Source organism: Parasteatoda tepidariorum, chromosome 7 (genome assembly GCF_982258835.1).
Source record: "Parasteatoda tepidariorum strain Cologne lab strain chromosome 7, Ptep-v5.0, whole genome shotgun sequence".
Taxonomy (NCBI): Eukaryota; Metazoa; Arthropoda; class Arachnida; order Araneae; family Theridiidae; genus Parasteatoda; species Parasteatoda tepidariorum.
The window spans coordinates 95,536,459-95,558,298 of record NC_141761.1 but is presented as its reverse complement, the minus strand read 5'-3'; the positions used below and the strand labels follow the sequence as shown (position 1 = coordinate 95,558,298).

General features: G+C 29.4%; 1 protein-coding gene across 3 annotated transcripts in view; it reads right to left on the bottom strand.

Moving 5' to 3' along the window:
- Positions 1-21,840, bottom strand: part of cwo (transcription factor cwo) — a 78,570-nt gene that overhangs the window by 27,542 nt on the left and 29,188 nt on the right. For all 3 annotated transcript variants that reach the window (XM_071183123.2, XM_043039589.3, XM_043039588.3), the window contains exon 2: positions 10,232-10,301. In XM_071183123.2, coding sequence (XP_071039224.1) covers positions 10,232-10,301 — 70 coding nt within the window. The remainder of the gene's footprint in view (positions 1-10,231; positions 10,302-21,840) is intronic.

Genomic DNA, 21,840 nt, shown 5'->3' with positions numbered 1-21,840 from the left:
ATGATTTGAAAAGCCACTGTTTTGAAGAGGAAATGGAAAATATCATTGAGGAGTATGCGGTCGGCTCTTTAATCATTGTCCCATACTGCGAAAAAAAAGAAGGCACATTTATATGCAGCGCAAATTACTTTGATAAACAAAGACGATTTAGATGTTAAAGTATTTAAAGAGCATGGGACAAAAATTGATTTATGCTTAAATTTCCTGAGAACGAAGATAAGATGTGACATTGGCAAGTTAGATATAAGACCTCTTCTGAGACAACCTAATTTTCAAATTGTTGAAATTTTAACTGATTCTTACGTAAATATTAATTCTGTTTATCTGTTACATTCTGTTTATCATTTACATATTAATAAAACATTTTTTTAATGAAGACTTTCTTCCACTAAACTTTTTGTCATTCCGTCACGGTCATTCCGTCACAGCAAATAGATGTTAATAACTGCTAGCCAACCTGAGGCTAATTTTCCAAATTCACAATTTACATTGCTTACACATTATACTAAAAGTAAAAAATAGTTCAGGAAAATAATAATTGCAAAATTCACAGAAACTGCCAGTTCTAAGCGGCATGCCGAAAGCTTGGTTGCCAAAATGTCATTCCGTCACACAAGTAAAAAGTTCATGAAATTAAAAATAAAAAAAATACAAAATTCGTTTTTTTTAGTTTATGAATCACATTATACCAATAATAATTATATCCATGAGAAAAAAAAATGTTTATTTGAAATTAGATGCATAGAAACTTCAATTAATTGTCATCATGCAAGTCAAAATGTCATTCCGTCACATATGGAATTGCCCAGTTTTAAAACTGAATACTAATAATTTTCCAAATAAAATAATTTTGGCACTTTTTGGTTGGCCGGGTGCTAAGAAACTAAACTATTTTATTTTAATTTTATTTAATTTTGTGTTTAAAAATATAAATAAAACAAAAATATAAAAAAATAGTTTACATTCACATATTTTGGGCGACTTTTCGCTTGCTCCTGTCTAACCGAAAAGTACCACAATTTTAAACCGTTTATTGATCATATTTCTAAAAGGATTTTTATAAACACATCATTAATAATTTATAAACAAATAATTTTCGCAAGACTATTGTAACTGAAGCATAGCACAACAACAATCATTATCCCCAAAATCGATCCTGCAACAGGGATTCTGAATCATGGACAAGTCTATAATGACTATCAGCTCAAACAAATCAGTACTTATAAGCTTAAACGACGCAAAGAAAAATGGAGAAAATCGCTAAGATTACATCGCATCGTTTATATAATTTCATTAAACATTTACTTACGGATTTACTATCAGATTAAAAAAATACATAATTCAAAAATATTAATATTCTTTAATTAACAAGAAAGATGAAATGTTTTTTTTTTTTTACGTCTTATTTTTCCATAATTTCAAAAGTGCTATTAATAAATGTTAATTTTGCTTCTTGTGAGCCTCTTCAGCATCATCTTTTATTTTTCACATCTTTTGTTTTAGAAGTTAAATAAAATTGAATTTTACACTCGTATATTCTCTTTTTTATTTCTATTAAAAACGGATATTAAGCACAAGCTCGTTAAATTTTTTTATATTATTTTAATTATTAAACTTGTCTACTTGCCTAAATAAATCTTATTTTTTTCATTTATGCCCTTTTCCAACTAATTTTTTCATATTATAGATTAAATAATTTTCTCTTTTTTTCAAATCTAATTTTATTTTGTTTTAAAACCTGTGTTATGGTTAATTTTATTTTTTAAATATTTAAATATTGAACTTGAATTGAAGTTATATTGAATATATATTGAATTTCAACAATCTAATTTATAAACTTTGGAATTTAAATAAACTTCAATATTTTTCTGCGTTGGAATTCAACCAGAACTTATTTTTGCTTTTATCTTTTTTCCAAATTTTTTTTTATTTTGGTATGTAATTTTGTGCTTTATTTTTTAAATTCCAAATTTTGTAATCTGTGTAGCAGTTGTTTTAAATTAGTATATTTCTTTCCTATTTGGAGCTTCTTTAATATGGAGTTTAAATAATACTTATTTTCTTAATTTTAGGACTTGGGTCCTGAAATTAAAAAGATAAGTTTCATTTAGTTGTTTATAACCGTCGTTGAACAGCCGACCCAATTTTTGGGTTTACGACTACTAATGTTCAACTCCGTAGACTTGTAATTTTGAACCCAATTCGGAAGACAAGGGAGCTCCTGGCTCAAGTAATGGGAGAAATTGGCCTTTGTGAAGGACTTTTTGATGGAACTAACCCGCATTTGCGTTACATGGAGAGGAAGACCACGAGAACCTCCAACGGTTAGCCTGACGGCAAGGGGACTCTAGCTCATGATCCGTCTACCACTGAGAATATTTTTAAGTCAGTACTGTGGTCGGTGCAAGCCGGATGCGGAATTCGTATCAACCAGCCATCGCCGGAATCGAACCCCGGTTCACCTCATTGGAAGGCGAACGAGCTATCCCCTGAGCCATCGCGGCTCTCATTTAGTTGTTGTGATAAGTCACGTTCTCAAACTATTAAAAAGAGCTGTTTCAGTGAAAAATCTCGCAATTTCCAAGTAGGCAAGATGTTTCTATGCATAATGTTGTTTCAGATCGACCTCGAAACAATACTAAGAAACAGTTTGATGAGAAGATGTCATTACCTTTGAAACATATGTTTCTCATCGCTAATTCCCTCTAATTCTATGATTCTTTCCAACACCAAAATCACTGTTTTTAATTTAAAAACTAATTAAATTTCAGTTTTTATCTTATTGTTCGTGGAATCAATTTTAATGAGCAGAGTATGTGGGTTCCGGTTGTTAGAGAAACCACCGCCAACTTGTCACAGAAATCTCCAGACCCAGTGTTGGCAACCTTGATAAGAAGATGGAAAGAAAAAAAAAGCTGTTTTTCGCATGAATTTCGAAAAAAGAAAAAAAGTCTTATCGATAAGTTTGCCAAAAGTTAATTTATAGCAGTATTGTTCTAGAAAAACACCACGTGACGGCAAAATGTAGTTCAGCACGTGCTGGTAGAACAACGTTATTTCTAGAACAGGAAATATGTCGATTATGCAAGCCAGTCAAGTCGCCAAATGTCTTTTTTATTTCTTTTTTAACCCCGGTGCCTAATTCACTCCCTTTTTTTAATTAGTCAAGTACTAGTATGTTAATATAACGTGGTGCTCCTGGTAACAGAATTTGCGGAGCCAATATTCAGCATAATCTTCATAAATTTAAATTCGTCAGCGAACCTAACATAGTCAGGTTGAGACAATAATTGTGAAAAGTAAGCGTAACTTAACACGTGTATCGCAAAATCAGAATATATAGGACATAATTAAGGGATAATTCTTTTACAGTTTTTCTTACAGTTCTTCGGAGGATAAAAATTCTAATAAAATCTTTTTTTTTTAAATTTGTTGTTTCAATTAGAGTTTTTTACACTATTTTAAATAAATGGAATAAGAGAAAGTTAAAGAAATGGAATAAGCGCGTATACAGGCCGCATACTTTTTGGCATGAAATAAAAATGCCTAGGGGGCGAACATTATGACATCAGTTTTAATTGAAGTTGATTTAATTTTTTAAGTTGAGTAATCAAGAAAAAGTGATGAGATGAACCTGTTAAACCTAATTTAATTCATATTTAAAAAAAAAAAAAAAAAAAAAAAAAAAAAAAAAAAAAAAAAGACGACTTGTTGTTTTGAGAATGCTTTCAAACATACCGATTTCTTTTTCTATTTTAATTATAAAAAGCAAATGAAGTTTCCAATAAAAAAAAATTATTTTATAACCAGCGTTGAACAGCCGAACCGATTTTGAGTTTACGATTATCAATCTTCAACTCCATAACCTTGTAATTTTATACCTAACCCAGAAGACAAGGAAACTCCTAGATAAAGCATCGGGACATACTAGTCTTTGTGGCGTACTTTTTGATGGAACTAACCCGCATTTGCGTTACATAGGAAAAAAACCCCACGAAAACCTCCCAAGGTTAGCCCAATGGTAAGGGGATTCTAACCCATGATCCATCAACCAATGATCATATTGTATGTCAACACTGTGGTCGGTGCGATCTGGGAGCAGAATTCGTATCGACCAGCCAACGCTGGAATTCAAACCTGGGGCACCTCATTGGGAATCGAGCGCTCTTTCCCCTGAGTAATAGATTTCGTGTTAAGTGTAAACTCAACTTTTCCATAATTACTTTCTGACCAAACCGCAAAAGTTGAAATTTAACTGTTTCATCTCTGTTTTTTGGCCGAATAGTATGAGTTGAAAACCAGCTGTTCCATCGTTATTTTCTCGCCAAAAGAAAAAGTCGAAAACCCAACGTTCCATATCTTTTAATTTTCTAGATCAACACAAAGAGTCGAAAACAAACTGCTTCATTCTTATCTTTGCATTTCGATTTTTATCTTTTATCTATCTATCATTATAAATCGCATTATATATATATATATATATATTTTTTTTTAACACTGTGTCGCATTATATATATATATATTTATTAAATTTTCTTTTCTCAGTTACAATAATTGTTAAGTCTTAGTCCTTTAAATTTAATACTGTACTGTAAATACTGTAGTTTCTTAACTTTCTTCCCTTATCATTTCACTTATTTAATAAAATATATTTTTTACTTAGAGGTCAGGTTTATAATATTTCCTACACAATTCTGCCTGACTCATGTGTTTCTAGATTGCTTTAACTGAAGACAATATTTTCACCAGGGGACGAAAAATACGAAAATAAAATAAAAATTCCAAAATATTACATAGGAAAATGCAATAGTCTAAAGAAAAGTAAGTAATAATAAAAAACAAAAACAGCTACAAAAATATCCAGATAACTGGATTGAATGTCTATGTAACATTGATTTCCTAGTGAACAACTCTTGTAAAACATTTTTGTTGAAGGCGCGTAAACAAGGTTGTTTCAGGCATTCTCTTACAATAACAAAGTTGGAATCGGAAAAAATTTTAAACAGGCATTTGAAAAATGTAGTCCTAATAGTTTAGTCAAAAGAACTACGCAAAAGATCGAAAATACAAAAGTCAAAGTATTTAAATATACAATAAAATATAAAAAAAAATTATAATTTTTTTTAAGAAACGAAACGTCTGTTAAAACTGAACTGAATAAATTGTTCAAAGGATTAAAAATATCGGTACAAATTATAAAAATTTTAAATTATATAAAAAATAAAATATATGTAAACTGTCACAAAACAAAATATAAACGTTCAATAACAGCTCATAAATCACAACGTCAATTATTTATGACTTATATTTAATTTCAAGTAACACACATTTAATAATTGCATATTTAATAAAAAAAATTCCACATATTTTAACAATTTTTAATTCCCAGGGGTGATTGTGAGCCCAAGTCAAAATTCCGGAAAATTTCTTGAGTTAAAAAAAAACAAAAAACAGTTTAAATTGAAAAAAATTTAAACAAGTGTTTTTCCTATATTTCTTAGTTTACTTAAAATATATTTAAAATTTTACACATACCTATACCATTTACACATACCTATGATGACCTGGAGAAGTAATTAAAATTTACAAATATGTCTTTCGTTCTTGAGTTTATGATTATAACAACTATTTACTGATAAAAAATGAATATTAATCATGAATATAAGCTTATAAAGTATCTTTTTGGCTCTCCCTTACAAACAAATAAAATAAACTGTGTTTTTAAGTTCCACCTTTGAAAATTTGATTTCCAGAAACTTCTGTGATAAATGATATTTTGAAACGTCTGGACCTTCGATCTCCGGAAACTTCCAGATCACTGTTAGCGAAAATTCCGGAAATCCGGATTTTTTTCGGAGCACAATCACCCCTGTACGCCTCAAATATATTAAGTTTTAAATTAAATAACAATTTTCAGATTAAAAAAAAAGGAAAAAATCTATCAGAAAAAGTAAAATAGTTTAATATTTTCTCAACACCCTTTTTCCCCCTCCCCTTCAAAATGGAATAATTTTTCTTCTGCAATAATATTTTTTTGTATAAGTTCGTGAAAGCTAAAATTACATACATGATTTTTACTATATGAATTATAAACTTATTAAAAGACCAAAAAAATTATTTTTTTCTTATTTATTTGCAAAAAAATAAATAAATAACGGAGAATTTTCAATATATAATTACATTTAGCGTGAATAAAAGCTTCGTATATGCGGAAAAATGCAGCTTCGGTTCTTGAAAATGCGCGCTTTTGCGCTCTCTCGTCCCGTAATTAATTAAAGACGGATTCTAGCTAAAGAGGGTTTTTGACCTCAGTGTTCCCCACGTCTTAAACCATCGAATCTCACGTATGGGTGTCAGCACCACCTATTGAGTCGGCATCGCACTGAACCTCCACAGGTTGTTGCACTGAATGGCTGAAATTCTGTGTAAAACACAACAGGAGGTTCAATTACGTCAGGAAATCGTTTGTAGCTTAAATCCGATAAATCACACCTCGTACTCGTTATTTATGTATCTGTGTATAATAGTAAAAAAAATATTATTATAGATATCTTTATCATTAAACCAACAGTACCTTTTTATGTGAAAATAATATACAAACGTCAATGAAACTCTTTTTAGTTAAAAGTGACAATTCGATTGTAAAAATACTAAGATTCAATCGATATATCAAAATGATTCAGCATCGTTTCACAAGTACGTTTGTCAGACAAATATTTGAATTCTTTTTTTCCACAATGAAAACATAAATAAAAAATTCTCCATTGCATACGATATCTTTATTTTTTATTTACTATTCAATCGATTTTTCTTACTTACGAAAACGTCTGATTTCCTATACATACTTCGACTGACTGCTCAAAAATCTGATAGGGCGTAACGAAAGTGATCAGTATATAAAAATGTCGGTAATGGAAATATTTAGTATACGTATAATATGAAGGAGCTATGATGGCTCAATGGTTAAAAGCAGTGTTCTAATAGATTGAGGTTCGATCCTCATCAGCGGCTTGATGCTCACCCAGAATCGGTTCGATGGCTACTACCTAATCTGAAAAGCAAAGGCGATATTGTGCACAATTGCTGACCACATTATATTTTATAACGAGTGTTGTACGACCGACTCAAATCTGAATTTATGACTATCAATGTAACTCAACTCGAGCCATGATGGCTTAAGGCAGTGTTTCCCAAAGTGTGGTACGCGTACCCCCAGGGGTACGGGAACAGTTTAGTGGGGGTACGCGTTCTCATGCGAAATATCTAGCAGCAAACGGAAATTTCAAAAAATTTTATTTAAAAATAAAGCTAGCCATGAAAATTAACGATTACATATTTTACTATTGGCTATTTTTTCCAGAGTTAACAGTTAATAATTAGTGGTATCAACAGTCAGTTGTAATTTTTATCTTTTGTGCAATTTTCTTATTGTAAAAAGTGCATTAATTTTTTAATTGGGGGTACACAGCGATACGAAAAATTAAGAAAGGGTACACAAAAGTCATAAGTTTGGGAAACACTGGCTTAAGGAATAGAGAGTTCGTCTTCCAATGAGGTTAACTTGGTTTGAATCCCAGCGATGGCTGGTCGATACGAATTTCGCATCCTGCTTACACCGACCACAGTGTTGACGTAAAACGTCCTCCGTGGTAAACGGATCATGGGTTAGTGCAATTTTAACCAAACGCAGAAGAGAATAAAACTTTTGAATCACGCTTAGGGGTAAGCTTGCCTTAGTGGACTATTTTTAGAATAAAATTAGCCAGCAATACCAAGAGAGGTGTATCACAAAAATTTCCCATAGCTTGACGGAAAGAGGACTCTACTGTAATCCATTTACCAGTTCCGGGTATTTTTGCACCAAATTAATGCAGGGACGGAGTATGAATAATTTGTGCCCAGAACCTAGATGAAGTTTTAGTCCTTTTCTTTTTACCTGAAAAATATGCTTTCTTGCAAAATGTTTACTTCTTATTTAAAGCGCAAGATTATTATTTTTTCATTCAGTAGGCTGAGTCTTATGATTTTTTTCTTAATTCATTCAAAATTCTATATAATTATCAGGTCTAGATAGGGTGCTTAGCCAAATTATTCAACAAAAAATAAGCACCTTTTAAGCACTTTTCAAGTACTCAAATATTATTTTAAGCACTGTAAAAAAATTCACAATTAGGTAGGATTGGAAAGTTTTTGATAACTGACGGTTTTATCTAGTTTTAACCTTCATGTCAAAAAAAAAAACTTTTCGGCATAGTATTTGACAATTGTCAAAATTTTTGAATCATGTAAATTGAATGACGTTTTCATACGCTACGGACTGACGATACGCCGAAATAGATTAGGGATGAATTAATTGTGAAAACGTTGAATAGAACAATGTGAACAGTGTCTTTCTGCATAATTCGTAGCGAAAATCAACATGGTAAAGGAAAAAATCTCATTTTGGAAAAGGGAAGACTAAGCACTTTTTAAAAAACGGAAATCAAAAATAAGCACCTTGTTAGAACAAAAACACAGGTGAATTCCTTCCCCCCCCCCCTCAATAAATAAATAAAATGCCAACAAAACAGACACGCGCGTTATCAATATTCCAAAACATAGAAGAAGAAGAAAAAAGATACATAGTTTGTTTACTATAGATGCAATCGAAGTTTACGTGACAGCCTACCTGATGCATACAGGCCAGGCGTTTTCTTTCTGAAGTCAAACGTCGGCCTTGTCAAGGTGAACGTCCTGCACCTGACGTCATAAAGCAAAGCCCCATTTCTTAGGTACGATGATCTTAAAATGCATCAGGGGAGGATTGTTGTGCGTGTGTTGTGTGTCCTCAATTCTGTTACATGGTGGTATTTGTATCTATCTTATCAAACATTGCCCCCGAATACCGTTGATTACATTAGGGGGCGTCTTTATTCAAAAAAAGGATGGTAAGGAAATTGTAGGACACTCATTTTTTTTTATTCACTAAGATATATATATATTTTTAATCGTCAAGACATTCTGAACGTCTTGATGAATAATAGAAGTATCTAGGATAAATTTCGCTCGTTAAGGAATTCCACTTCGGGAAGTTCGACGGACGCTGGTTTAAAGTTGTAAATAGTTGTTTGATTATAAGGAGGCTGGACACGTTTAGACATGTCATTACTTTAAAGAGGAAATTGACAGATTTTCGGTTCATAATTTTGTAAATGAAATATAAATCACTTTTAATTTTCAAAAATTAAATACACGGAGAAAACAATTCTGGTAAAATTACTGTATAGTAATGATATTTCTTAAAAAAAAAAAGAAAAAAAAACATACTTTTTGGTATTAAATACAGAAATATACGGAACTTAAATCATTCCTATGGTGAATTATTCGTTCTCGGTACATCGGAATATGGTAACGGTTTATCGAAAATTCCGGTTTTCAAAAATATATTATCAAACATTTAGTAAAAATGCAAAATTTAACCGAATACATGGTTTTTATGCCTTGCTGTAAGGTACCATGATGAAATTACCAAATTTTACCACATTTAACAAATTCTATCACATATTGTAAAGCCATATTGTTAATTGTAACAAAATCATTAACAAAGCGCTTCGGTAAAAATTACCAAGTTCATTGGTGTTTCCATAGAGACAGAAACACGGAAAATTTTGACCATATTTTGGAATTTTTGACCCTATTTTTTCCTCAGCATAGAGACTCATTTTGAAACATTTTAAAATTATAATTATCTTTTTTTTTAATAAACTTAATTCTTTTTCGAAAGATAGTTAAGTAATATGAGCCGAGATTTCTCAGTGGTTAAGGCACTGGAATGTCATTTTGAAGAACTGGGGTTCGATCCCAGATGGCGACTTGAAGCCCACAAAGCTTCAGATCGATGGGTCTCAGCTTCGCTAGAAAATAAAAGCGGTAGGTGCGAAATGCTGACAGCATTTGCGTTAGTCTCTAAATTGTACAGCCTGAATCTTAATGACCTACGGACTTTTGTTGGAATGCTTTTACTTTTACTTAAGTAATATGCCTAGCGCACATGATGACACAAAAAGTTTATAATATAATCTTGTATAATTAATCACCTCATTGGGAGGCGAGTGCTCTATCCCCTGAGCCACTGCCGCTTACTAGTGAAATATTAAAAGAATTATAGAATATTTCATGTTTTAAATTAAAAAATTTTTTTTTCCTATGTTTTCTTTTCTATTTTTCATTGTAAAAACAATTGATTACTTACTCTAGCTGTCTTCTTCCGAGGGTATTCGTAATCATCTTCTTCATTAGTGATCGTCGAAAAGTTCAAATTTCTGAAATGAAAGGAAAAAATCCCATGTTAATAAAATTCAGAGCAAAACTTTTTTTTTTGTGATAAGTAGTAAAACATATAGCGAATTTCTCTTTTAATTTATTGTTTATCAAAAGGTTGTATTAAAAAAAAACCTTTTTTCAATTCTTAAATAAATGAGAATTATTAAATTAGTAGTCCTTTTCACGAAGTTTATAAAAATGAATTAATTTTAGTCGTTTTTTATTTTTTGTTTATTTTTTTTTATACAAGCCAGTGTCTTAATGTTTAGCATTGTGATTCTGACAACTAGGCACATATTTTTTTAAAAGTCAAACCATTTATAATTCTTTAATAAAATCATTTGTCAAAATACACAAAAGTAATAAGAAATTAGCATTTTTTTAAAAAAATTTCATATTTTTCCAACTAAATAATTCAAGTAAAGAAATCGAGTAAACAGTGTTTTTTTTTTTTTTTTTAATTTTTTGAAAATCACGTTAGTTAATTGTGGCCTTTAACGCAGAAAACGCATCAACTCAAGAAATATATAATTAAAGAGCTTGAAGCTACACAATGATATGCACATTTTAAAATTGTTCAAATGAGGGTAAAATTTCTATGTAGAGAATAAGATGTTTTCGTGAACTGTAATCTTATTTATCGTAAGCTGAAAATTTCTAAAGTATCTATCTAGAAACAATACAAAGGGGCAATTTGATGTAAAAATTCCACCTTCGAAAAATAAAGATGTGGCTTGTATTTCATGCTATTTTCCGTACATCATTGGGTAAAACTCATATGGGTTCAGAGAGTTTAATTTTTTTTGAAACCAGTAATGATTTTTGAAATCAGTCATTATGTTCAGATTCAAACTACAAAACATTATTAATTTGATATTACGGTTAGGTTTATGAAATTTTTTAAGTAAACTAACAATAAAAAAAGAAGTAGAATTTTTAAAAAAAAAATATTTTCCAGTAACAATATATATTTAAGAAATTATGAAAAAATTAGCATTTATAAAAAATTGCATAATTATTTCTCATCGAACTTTTCAATTCACTATAAAATTAATAAAATGTATTATTCATTTCTTAAATTTCATTTATTTTCAGTTAAACTATGAAAATAATATGCATTTATAAAAAAAATTTTCATTATTATTTCTCCTCAAACTTTTAATAAAACTTATCATTCATTTTTTTAAAATATCATTTAAATTTAAATTATGAAAAGAATATGCACGCATAAAAAATTGCATTATTATTTTTCATCGAACTTTTCAATTCAATATAAATCCTAGAATAAAGAATTATGTTTCTTTGAAAACCATTTTCATCGTTTAGAACAGTTCTTTTTCGAAAACCATAAATCAGCCTACTTTATTCGTTTTCAGCTTATACGCGTACACCAAAAACAAATTCAGAACTGTTCTAGATGTCTCTCCAGGCCTGCAAATTCAACTGTTTGACATAAAACCTATTATTATATATAATAGATAATATTATAGATAATATTTATTATATATTACAGATAAAATGATGATTGATTAAATTTCATTCTTTACATTAAATATTTTATTTTTTATTTTACAACCGTCGTTGAACAGCCGACCCAATTTTTGGGTTTACGACTAAAGATGTTCAACTCCGTAGCCTTGTAATTGAACCTAATGCCTGGTTCAATTACAGGGAACTCCTAGATCAAGTATTAGGAGAAATTTACCTTCGTAGAGGTCTTTTTGATGGAACTAATTCGCATTTGCGTTACATGGAGAGGAACACCACTAAAACCTTCCACGGTTAGCCTAATGGCAAGGGGACTCTAACCCATAATCCGCCTAACCCTGAGGATATTTTACGTCAGCACTGTGGTCGGTACGAACCGGATGCGGAATTCGTATCGACCAGCCATCACTGGGAATCGAACCCGTTTAATCTCATTGGAAGGTGAAGGCTCTATCCCCTGAGCTATTAAGGCTCTTACACTAATTACGATCAAAATAATTTGTAGTTTATTAGTATTATTTCATGGTTAGTATATCTACAATTACTCATTTTATTTATTTAATTAGAGTTTCGCCAAAAGATGCTCAATCTTAGTTTCTGTAGCCGTGAAAAATTAGCAAACTCTGATCTAAGGTAGTGCACATTGGACTTAGTCAACTTTGGCAACATTGCTGGAATAATTCTTATGAATATTATCTTTTATTTTTTTTTCGAATTAAATATGATTTAAGCTGATAATTCTCGCTGTTAAAAGACCAGAGTATTATTTTTAACGTTAAAATTTACTTTTTAATTTATTACGCTTTAATTATGGCATTGATTTAGCATAAAAAAAAAAGCATCAAGTTCCTACTGCTGAATGAGAAAACACGTGTTACGATTCCCACATTTCATTTTTCCAAAAACCGTGCGATCCAAAATAATGAGGCCTTACTTTCGAAGATGGTTTACTTTTTGGGGGGATCATGGTAGGTCAGTCAACTGTCATGGTCAGGGTTGATCGACCTGTTTGAGGAAATCACGTCGCCAACAACATCAACAATAAAAAAAAGAAAAACCCTATCTTGTCGAAGCCTTTTTCTCGACTCGGTCTCATTTTGGTGCTAGAGACAACGAACTGAAAAGAGAAATGAACTCGGTAAGTGGGTCATTGTGTTAAAGAAACCACCGCTCCTTCTTGCAATGTTCTTTTTTTTCTTCTTCTCGAGAAAAACGGAGCCGGATGCTGTATTAGTTGCACGTGAGAAATATCTTGTGGTTTTTTGAGGCGAAATGAGGGCTTGCTCGTTTGTTAAATGAAAAAAGAATGAACACCAGTTGAACGAACTGTTTCACATTGCGCGGTTATTTATAATTTTCTTTGAGATCTTGGAAACAGTCTGGCACGGTGTTTTGAATATAATATTTTCCGCCGAAGCCGTATTGAAATTTTAATGTCGGGGTATGTCATCAAGAAATATCGATATTTCTCGATACTTTTTCGATTTTAAAAAGTGGTGACTTGTTCGTTTGTTAAATGAAAAAAGAATGAACACCAGTTGAACGAACTGTTTCACATTGCGCGGTTATTTATAATTTTCTTTGAGATCTTGGAAACAGTCTGGCACGGTGTTTTGAATATAATATTTTCCGCCGAAGCCGTATTGAAATTTTAATGTCGGGGTATGTCATCAAGAAATATCGATATTTCTCGATACTTTTTCGATTTTAAAAAGTGGTGACTTGTTCGTTTGTTAAATGAAAAAAGAATGAACACCAGTTGAACGAACTGTTTCACATTGCGCGGTTATTTATAATTTTCTTTGAGATCTTGGAAACAGTCTGGCACGGTGTTTTGAATATAATATTTTCCGCCGAAGCCGTATTGAAATTTTAATGTCGGGGTATGTCATCAAGAAATATCGATATTTCTCGATACTTTTTCGATTTTAAAAAGTGGTGACTTGTTCGTTTGTTAAATGAAAAAAGAATGAACACCAGTTGAACGAACTGTTTCACATTGCGCGGTTATTTATAATTTTCTGTGCCATTTTGGATCTGCATGTCATTAAGTTTCTATATAAAAAGAGGAATGATAAATTTTGATGTGCTACAATTCTTTCAAAATATGAAATTGCTATTAAATGAACGGCGATATCATAATTTTAATTACCATGATGGATTATAAGAAAAAATCAAAACTTAACAATCTATCGCGATATTTTTACTATTTAACTAAATTCCTTTTTTTTATTGGCCATTACTTTTGTTACCAAAATGAAATTTATCAACACTCATTATATTATCGTATTCGATTAATATCTTTATCGATGATGCTTACGATAATATCGTATTTGATATTTATTGACAATAATAATAATAATGTTACTGTCGTCAAAAATTATACCGATATTATCCTTGTTGTAATTATCGTAGATACGGTATTTATCGTAAGACACTATTTACGATAGATTTTTATAACGAAAATATGCTTTAAAATATTGTTATCGCGATGTTTAAAAAGATATCGATCACCCTACCAGACGTCATTAATTAGTAAATTTATTGAAAGAATAAAAAAAAACACCAAAATTACAAAACTACAGAATTTATCGGTCATGTATTGAAATCCAAAAATTTAAATGATGCAAAAAAAAAAAAAAAAAAAAAAAAAAACTTAACATGATCTTTTAGAAATATCATAATTAATGTATGTTGTACCATAATATATAATTTTGAGCGCAAAATTCGCAATAATTATTCTTTTTACTTTAGATATCTTTGTACTAATACTGATTGAATGTACCAAATGTACGTCTTACAAACGAATTGCATTAACGAGTCGGATACTGATATAAAAATGGTTTCAAATTGTACTCAATCATTCAAATAGTACTTGTTAGTTCTAAACTCTATAGCGATATTAACTTGCTAAATTTGCAGCAAATATTATTTATATTATTGTAAAACATATAATTGTAGTCGTTCAACGCAGGGATGTGGTTCTACGTACAAATATAGTATGCTTTCAAATTTTTCGTTAAAGATATCAATTTATTAAATTTACAGTCATTACCATCTATATTATGGTAAAACATAGAATTATAGTACCGCGTAGATAATGCAGTTAGTTCTACATACATATGTTACGGTTCAATAAGTTTTTCAAACTCCTGGAGTTCGGTTCAAGCTTGCTCCAAAACTCTGTAAGGATATCAACTTGCTAAATTTGCAGCAAATCCCAAACATGTTATGGTAAAACATAGAATTATAGTGGCTCAACGCAGAGGTATTATGGTTCTACGTGTATATATATATATATATATATATATATATATATATATATATATATATATATATATATATATATATATATATATATATACATATATATTATGGTGCAACACAAAAATATTCAATGTTCATGCATTATGGTGCATTATATGTAGCGTTCTATCAATTTTTCAACATTATACAATAATGGAGAGGGGAAACGGTTGCAGTTTAAAATAAAATGTCGTCTGTTCGAAATGCAATTTTCGCTAAGTGTTTAATTTGAACCCTATAATAATGGATGGCGGGGGTGGAGATTAGATTCACGTTTAAACATTATATCGTTCATATGAACTGTAATCTTTGCAAAGCATTTCGTTTATACCCCATAATCATGAAAAATAGGTAATGAACTTCCATTTCTTACCCGATAATACGGTTCAACATGTCATGTTGAATCAAACGTGAATGACTAAAACGGTTCAACGTCCAATCAATATGGTTGTTCAACGTTAAAAACCACTTGTTTTTAAGTCACATAACTACAGATAACCGATTTGAAACAGTTTCCACCATGTTCTCTTATCTCGACATACATTAGCATAATATATAAAATGGAATTTAATTAACAACCGCACATGTTCAGATGTCTGTAACCCTTATAGAATAGTGGCGCGGGTGTGTTTTTTTACGAGGTCCACGACCTACCTTACCTCGTCCTTTAACCCCGATGAGAAGAAGAGGTTCGCCGTCGCCCCCGAAAAAATGCGGTCATCCCTTTCCACTATCCGCTAGCACATTGACACTAGCTTTCGATTCGATATCAGCACTATTTCTGGATGGATTACCCTTTAAACAATCAAGTTGTAGAAGGTTTTTTTTCTAAAAAAGCTTGACCTCCTATTGGCTATTCACAAACGAGTGAAAATTCATTTAGACGCGGCATCAATTAGCATAACACTTTTTGTTCTTGAATTTAGGTTGATGGGACTCCGTCACGAAAAAGGTTATACTTTTAATGTGTTTTTGCGTTCGTAAATTGCCGTTTGTGATTTAATTATCAGCGTCTGGCGTTACTATTTATGTGAGCTGTGTTTTTAATATAGTTAAAAAATAGTTGGAGTATTTATAACTTTCGATTTTTTTTTTTTTGTAGTTATAGTTAGAGAAGTTATTTAATGGTTTTAAACACATTCTCTTTTAGCTCATTTTATTTTATTATTATTATTTTTTTCAATATTACGAATTTTCTTCAAATTAAATAAATTAAAATTCTATATGAAGCTCCTAATTACATAACTTAAATGTTTCCAAGGATATTGAACTAAGTGAAGGCTGTGCAATATTTTTTTAATAATGACTTTTTTTTTAAACTAGTGGATTTTTAAAATGAGAGTAAAAATTAGAATTTCAAAACTTTTAAAAAATTTTTTCAATTATATATGAAAATCAAAAGTATACTTAAGATATTCTGATGCAAAGATTTTTACAGGAATGGAGCTGGAAAAAAAAAGCCCCCCTCCTCAAAAAATTTTTTCTCTTCATTTTTTTCATTTTCTTATATTATTTCATTTATTTTCCTCTTATTATTGTATTTTTTTCTCGTTATAATCCAATTTTTTATCATCCAATTTATTTATCAATTATTATTTATAATCCAATTTAATTTTATTTAACATTTTTAATCTGTTACTTCAATTCAATACGCAAAAAGATTTGAAAGCAAATGTTTAAAAAAAAAAATTTTTAAATTTCAAAATTTAATATCGAAACAATAAAGAAATGTGTTGTTTAATATTTTATTTATATATACAACTTTTCAGTGTGGTATACAATATTACTATTAGAAGAAAATTCCAGAAATTGAAATGTTTTCTTTTGGGGGGGGGGGCATTAGAACTATTTTAAACTAATTTTTTCCCTTTATCGCTACTTTCTATATTTTTACACAAAACAAGTTTCGAATATGGTTCTACATAATTCAAACACCAATGTTTGACGGTAAGTGCTAAAATTATTGTTTCATGCAAATTATTTTTTCATTTATTTATTTAAACAAAATTACAGCGTTGTCAAACACGCAGATTTTTTACAGAACCCATTTAATTTTTTTTATTGTATTGTGAATCTAAAAAGGTTTGTGGTTTTTCAATAAACTTGGATAAACAAAGCAACATTGTTAACGATAATTTAAAAACTACTAATTTATTTTTAAAAAAACACAATTAAATACTTAATTAGGAAATTTAATTATTAGAAGCAGTAATAATCACAGTTAAGAACAATAATAATTATAATTACCATCGATTATTTTAAGTTACATTGCAATAGAATTATAATGAAATTGCCAAATTGAATGCTTTGTGAATTGCTTCAAAAAACTGCAAAAACTATAAAAAACTGCAAATGTTTAAATATTTTAAGAAGATAAAAGACAGTTGAGGAATTACATGAATTATTATATCCTTTCTAAAACACTATCTGATTATAAAATATTTTAATGTTTTTTGAGGGGAGGGGGGAAAGGACATTAAAACTATTTTAGCCAATTAATTTTAAACAGTAACTGAATAAATAAATATTTTCTTCGACAGTATGGTTGTAGTAAAAAAATTGGGTGATTGTGTCTTAAAAATGCTAAATGTTATTGCATTCAAATGCAACTTTAAGTTTCAATTTAAGGAAGAAGAAAAAAAATTAGACAGCCTTTATTTTTCACAAAAACAGAAAAGAAAATCCACAACCTGGATGGGCAAAATCATCTCAATCTTTGCGCAATATTTTTGTAGCAATTTAACCAACTGTATTTTGAATCAATATTGAATATTTTTACACTTTTTTCAGATGTTTAAAAAAATTAATTATTCATACATCAAATCTAAACGCAATGCAATCTTACTTAACCTGGCACTAATTTCCGAAGAGCGAAAAGTTCAACATTTTTATCGATTTCGAGGTTAAAAATAGAAAGGAAAAAAAAGCACACAACTCGGCGATGTTTTTTCGTTTAATTGAAACAAGTTCACGGAAGTAGTAAATTCTCTTTTCAAGAAAGAAAAAAAAAAAAAAAGAAGAAAAAAAACTACAAATTGACTCAAGAACTTCACAAAACAGAACGAAGAGTGAAGTTTGTCCTATTTGAAGATTCAATCCGATTGTTGTCGAATTGAGTGATTCAAAATCAATTCTTGACTCATGTTTAGCATTTTTCGGATCGATTAAAGTGTTGAACTTTTGAAAAATCGGAAAAACAGTTCAACATCCTCAAGGAAATAATTTATTTTTGTATCTTTCCAAAATTTCATTACTCTCAGTCATAGTGCAGTTTCTCCTAGTTTACTCACAATACAAATGCTATTTTCAGTAATCTCTTCATGAAGAAATGATTGACGTTTAATAAATCGTTATTGAAAAAAATAATAATAAAGGCATTGCAATGTATTTGATTAAATGAATAATTCAAGAAATAATGAGTAAGACTAAAAATGAAAAGTTTCATTTAAAGTAGACTATTAAAATTCCATGCCATTAAAAAAAATCATTTTTCACTTAAAAATACAAAAAAAAAATAAACAATCAAATCAATCACAAATAATATTTTGTTATAAATAGAAGTGCAAAATGTTTATATTAAAACTATTATTTTGCTTTGCACATTTGGAATAAATGACAAAAGGACATTTATTCTCCCAACATTATTTAAAGCAAACAATTTTATAACAATAATAATATAATAATATTTATAATAATATTTATAATAATATTTATAATAATAATAATATAATAATATTTATAAAAATAATAATAATATAATATTTATAATAATAATAATATAACAATATTTATAATAATATAATGATATTTATAATAATAATATAATAATATTTATAATAATAATATAATAATATTTATAATAATAATATAATAATATTTATAATAATTATATTAATACTAATAATATTAACAAAATTAAATAATTTAATTAAAGAACTAAGCGAATCTAAAATAATTTAAAAAAAAAAAAAAAGAAAAGAAACGCACGTTTGAATTTCAGATAAAGTTTATAACGATTTATTTAATTCTATAAAAATCTAAGCAGATTTTCATACGAATTTTTTAGCATGCATAAATAAATATATATATATTTTTTTAATCTTAATAGTTCATTTTTTATTTAATTTCACCACAGAATTTCAGGTTTTTAAAATACCAAATGCTTACTTTTGGTTTTAATAATGAAGACACTCTTGTGAGTTTTCATGTGTTACAAGTAAATTTTTATTATTTTTTCAACTGAATTATTTCAAGTGCCAAGTGAAAATGAGCGAGCAATGCGACATGAAGAATAAGCGAGCAAAAAGACCAGAAAATAGCAGCGCTAACAGTTTCGAAAGGGGGGCGCAATTTCTATAATAATTAGAAAAAGTAAACATTAATTCTTGTGTCATTTTTGACTAAATTGGTGATTTCTTCCCTTTCCACATAATTTAGTTTTCAAAAACTATTATCGGTAAGGAATTAGTAAAACTATTAGCAGTTGTATAATCAGCTGCAGCCATGTACCGGAACAATGCGTCGTACAAGATTAAGTCTTTAAAATTTAATTAGTTTTGGAGTTATAGATAGTTAAGTTGCGCTTAAAAAAAGATCCAATCTGCTGGCATAGTTTAGTGCGTAGTGGAAAATGCTAAGCAAGCGTAATGAAAAAGTCATCTTTGAACTTAGAAGAATTTTTATTAAGCAAGAAAAATTATAACTAAACTTAGACATCACATAACTTTATAAGAGAAAACAAAGAGTATTCTACTCTCCGCAACATGAGGTAACTTAAGTCACTCCACACAGTCATGAAAATCATTAAATCTAATCTTGATTTGACTTATATATATTAAAGCATATTTAACATCTAATCAAAAAACAACCTTTGCATAATGAGGCTAGAAAACGTAATATCCTAAAATTAATATGTAAATTTTGTCTTTAAAAATATTTTTAAATGTTCGAATTCCTTCTTTCCGTGGTTTTTTCTAAGGGTTTCCGTCGAATTTGTGATTCCTGACTCGCCGTTCTTCTTACTCGAACCTTGTTCTTTGAAACTCGTAGTCTGACACAATCTAATATCTCAACGACGGTTATAAAATAAAATCATTACTAATAGATATATAATAATAATATAAAATAAAACCATTAATATAAAATAATTAATTTTTAAGGGATAAAAAGTCGGTCAAAAATTAGTTGGCCGAATTTTTTCTTCATGGTTAAACAACAAAGAAGAATAAACTTTTTATTATTTTTTGATCAAAAGAACCGAAGTACCAATGAAATGTCGAATTTTAGTGCAAATAAATCGTTATACAGTGCAGCTAAGATGCTTTTAGTTTCCTCTTGCATCACTAAAAATATGATAAAAAAGCGTATAAAAGTTGAAAATACATTATTCTTTAGATCAACTTATCAGTGACAGATTCCCGCAAACCCCGGTGAAAGGACGCGTGTACGATTTCAATGGAATATTGTTCTAAAATTCACTAGACTCTCTTAATCGAATGATTTTTAGTAAGTGTGAATATGAAAATTATTTTATTCCGATCATGCAATAATGTTGATTAGTTAATAAAAAATAAAAAAAAGTCCTTATATTAAAGGGAGATGACAGAAGATAGATGAAACAGCACCTGACAAGAAACAAGAGAATTGCGTAATGTGAAAGCGGAGAAGAAGCAGAAAACAAAAAAAAAAAGAGGCCGAATGTAGTTCAGGTCAAAGTCGGTTGACGCAAAACAAGGTCACGCCGCCGTGGCGAGGTGACCCAGTCACGTTGTCGTTGCCATTGGCAACCGGAATCGGCCTTGGATATCGTCTCCCCAAAACTTTACAGTCACATGGTTAAAAATTTGACATGAAAGGGTGCAAAAATAAACAAATGATTTATTATTTATCATTAGAGACTAAATATTTTTATTTTCATATTCTTTATTTAATCTTTACTGTAAAAATTAACATCGGGCTCAAAGTTTGCTGATTATTATTTGACAGCTTTATCGTAACGATCCTTTAATTAAGAGAAAATGTACTTAAACTTTATTACTAAGTTTAAATAGTTTTACAATTGTATATGGAACTGTAATTCGAATATTTTGCATTATAAATTCGGTATTTTATGCAATTTTACAAACTTCCATTCGAATACTTTGGATTGCAGATTTAATCTTTCATAATAAGTCAGAAAATATATTTCGATTTGATTTTTTACAATAAATTCGATACCCTTAGTCAAATAATTACCCAAATACTGTGCATTATATTTTGACTATAGGTATAAAGAAAAATTACATTCAAACACTTTGCTCTAAAAAATTTTGCAGGATATATAAAATAAAATCTTCGATTCAAATATTTTGCTCTAAAACTTGGTGTGTCGTGCTTGGCAACAAAAAATTATTTCATATTTATGTTCCATACACTTGACCAAAATAAAGTTTTATTTCTATACTTAGCACTTTAAAATCGAATTTTCAAACATTTTACAGCATAGTTTTCATCTTTAAATATATATTTTTACAACAGAGTGTTTTAAAATAATCACGAGTTTTCTTTTGAGTCGAATTTTGTTTCATAGTTTATTATTTTCGAATAAAGTGTTTCTAGAATCTAATTCTAAGTGATTAGCTGAAAAGCGCCAAAACATCTTTTTTTTCCCTTTTAAAACAGAGGATTAAACTAAAACCATTAGTCTTTAGAGTGTATTTATTTTTCTTCCTTTCAAAAAAAGAGAGAAATATTATGTATGAGACC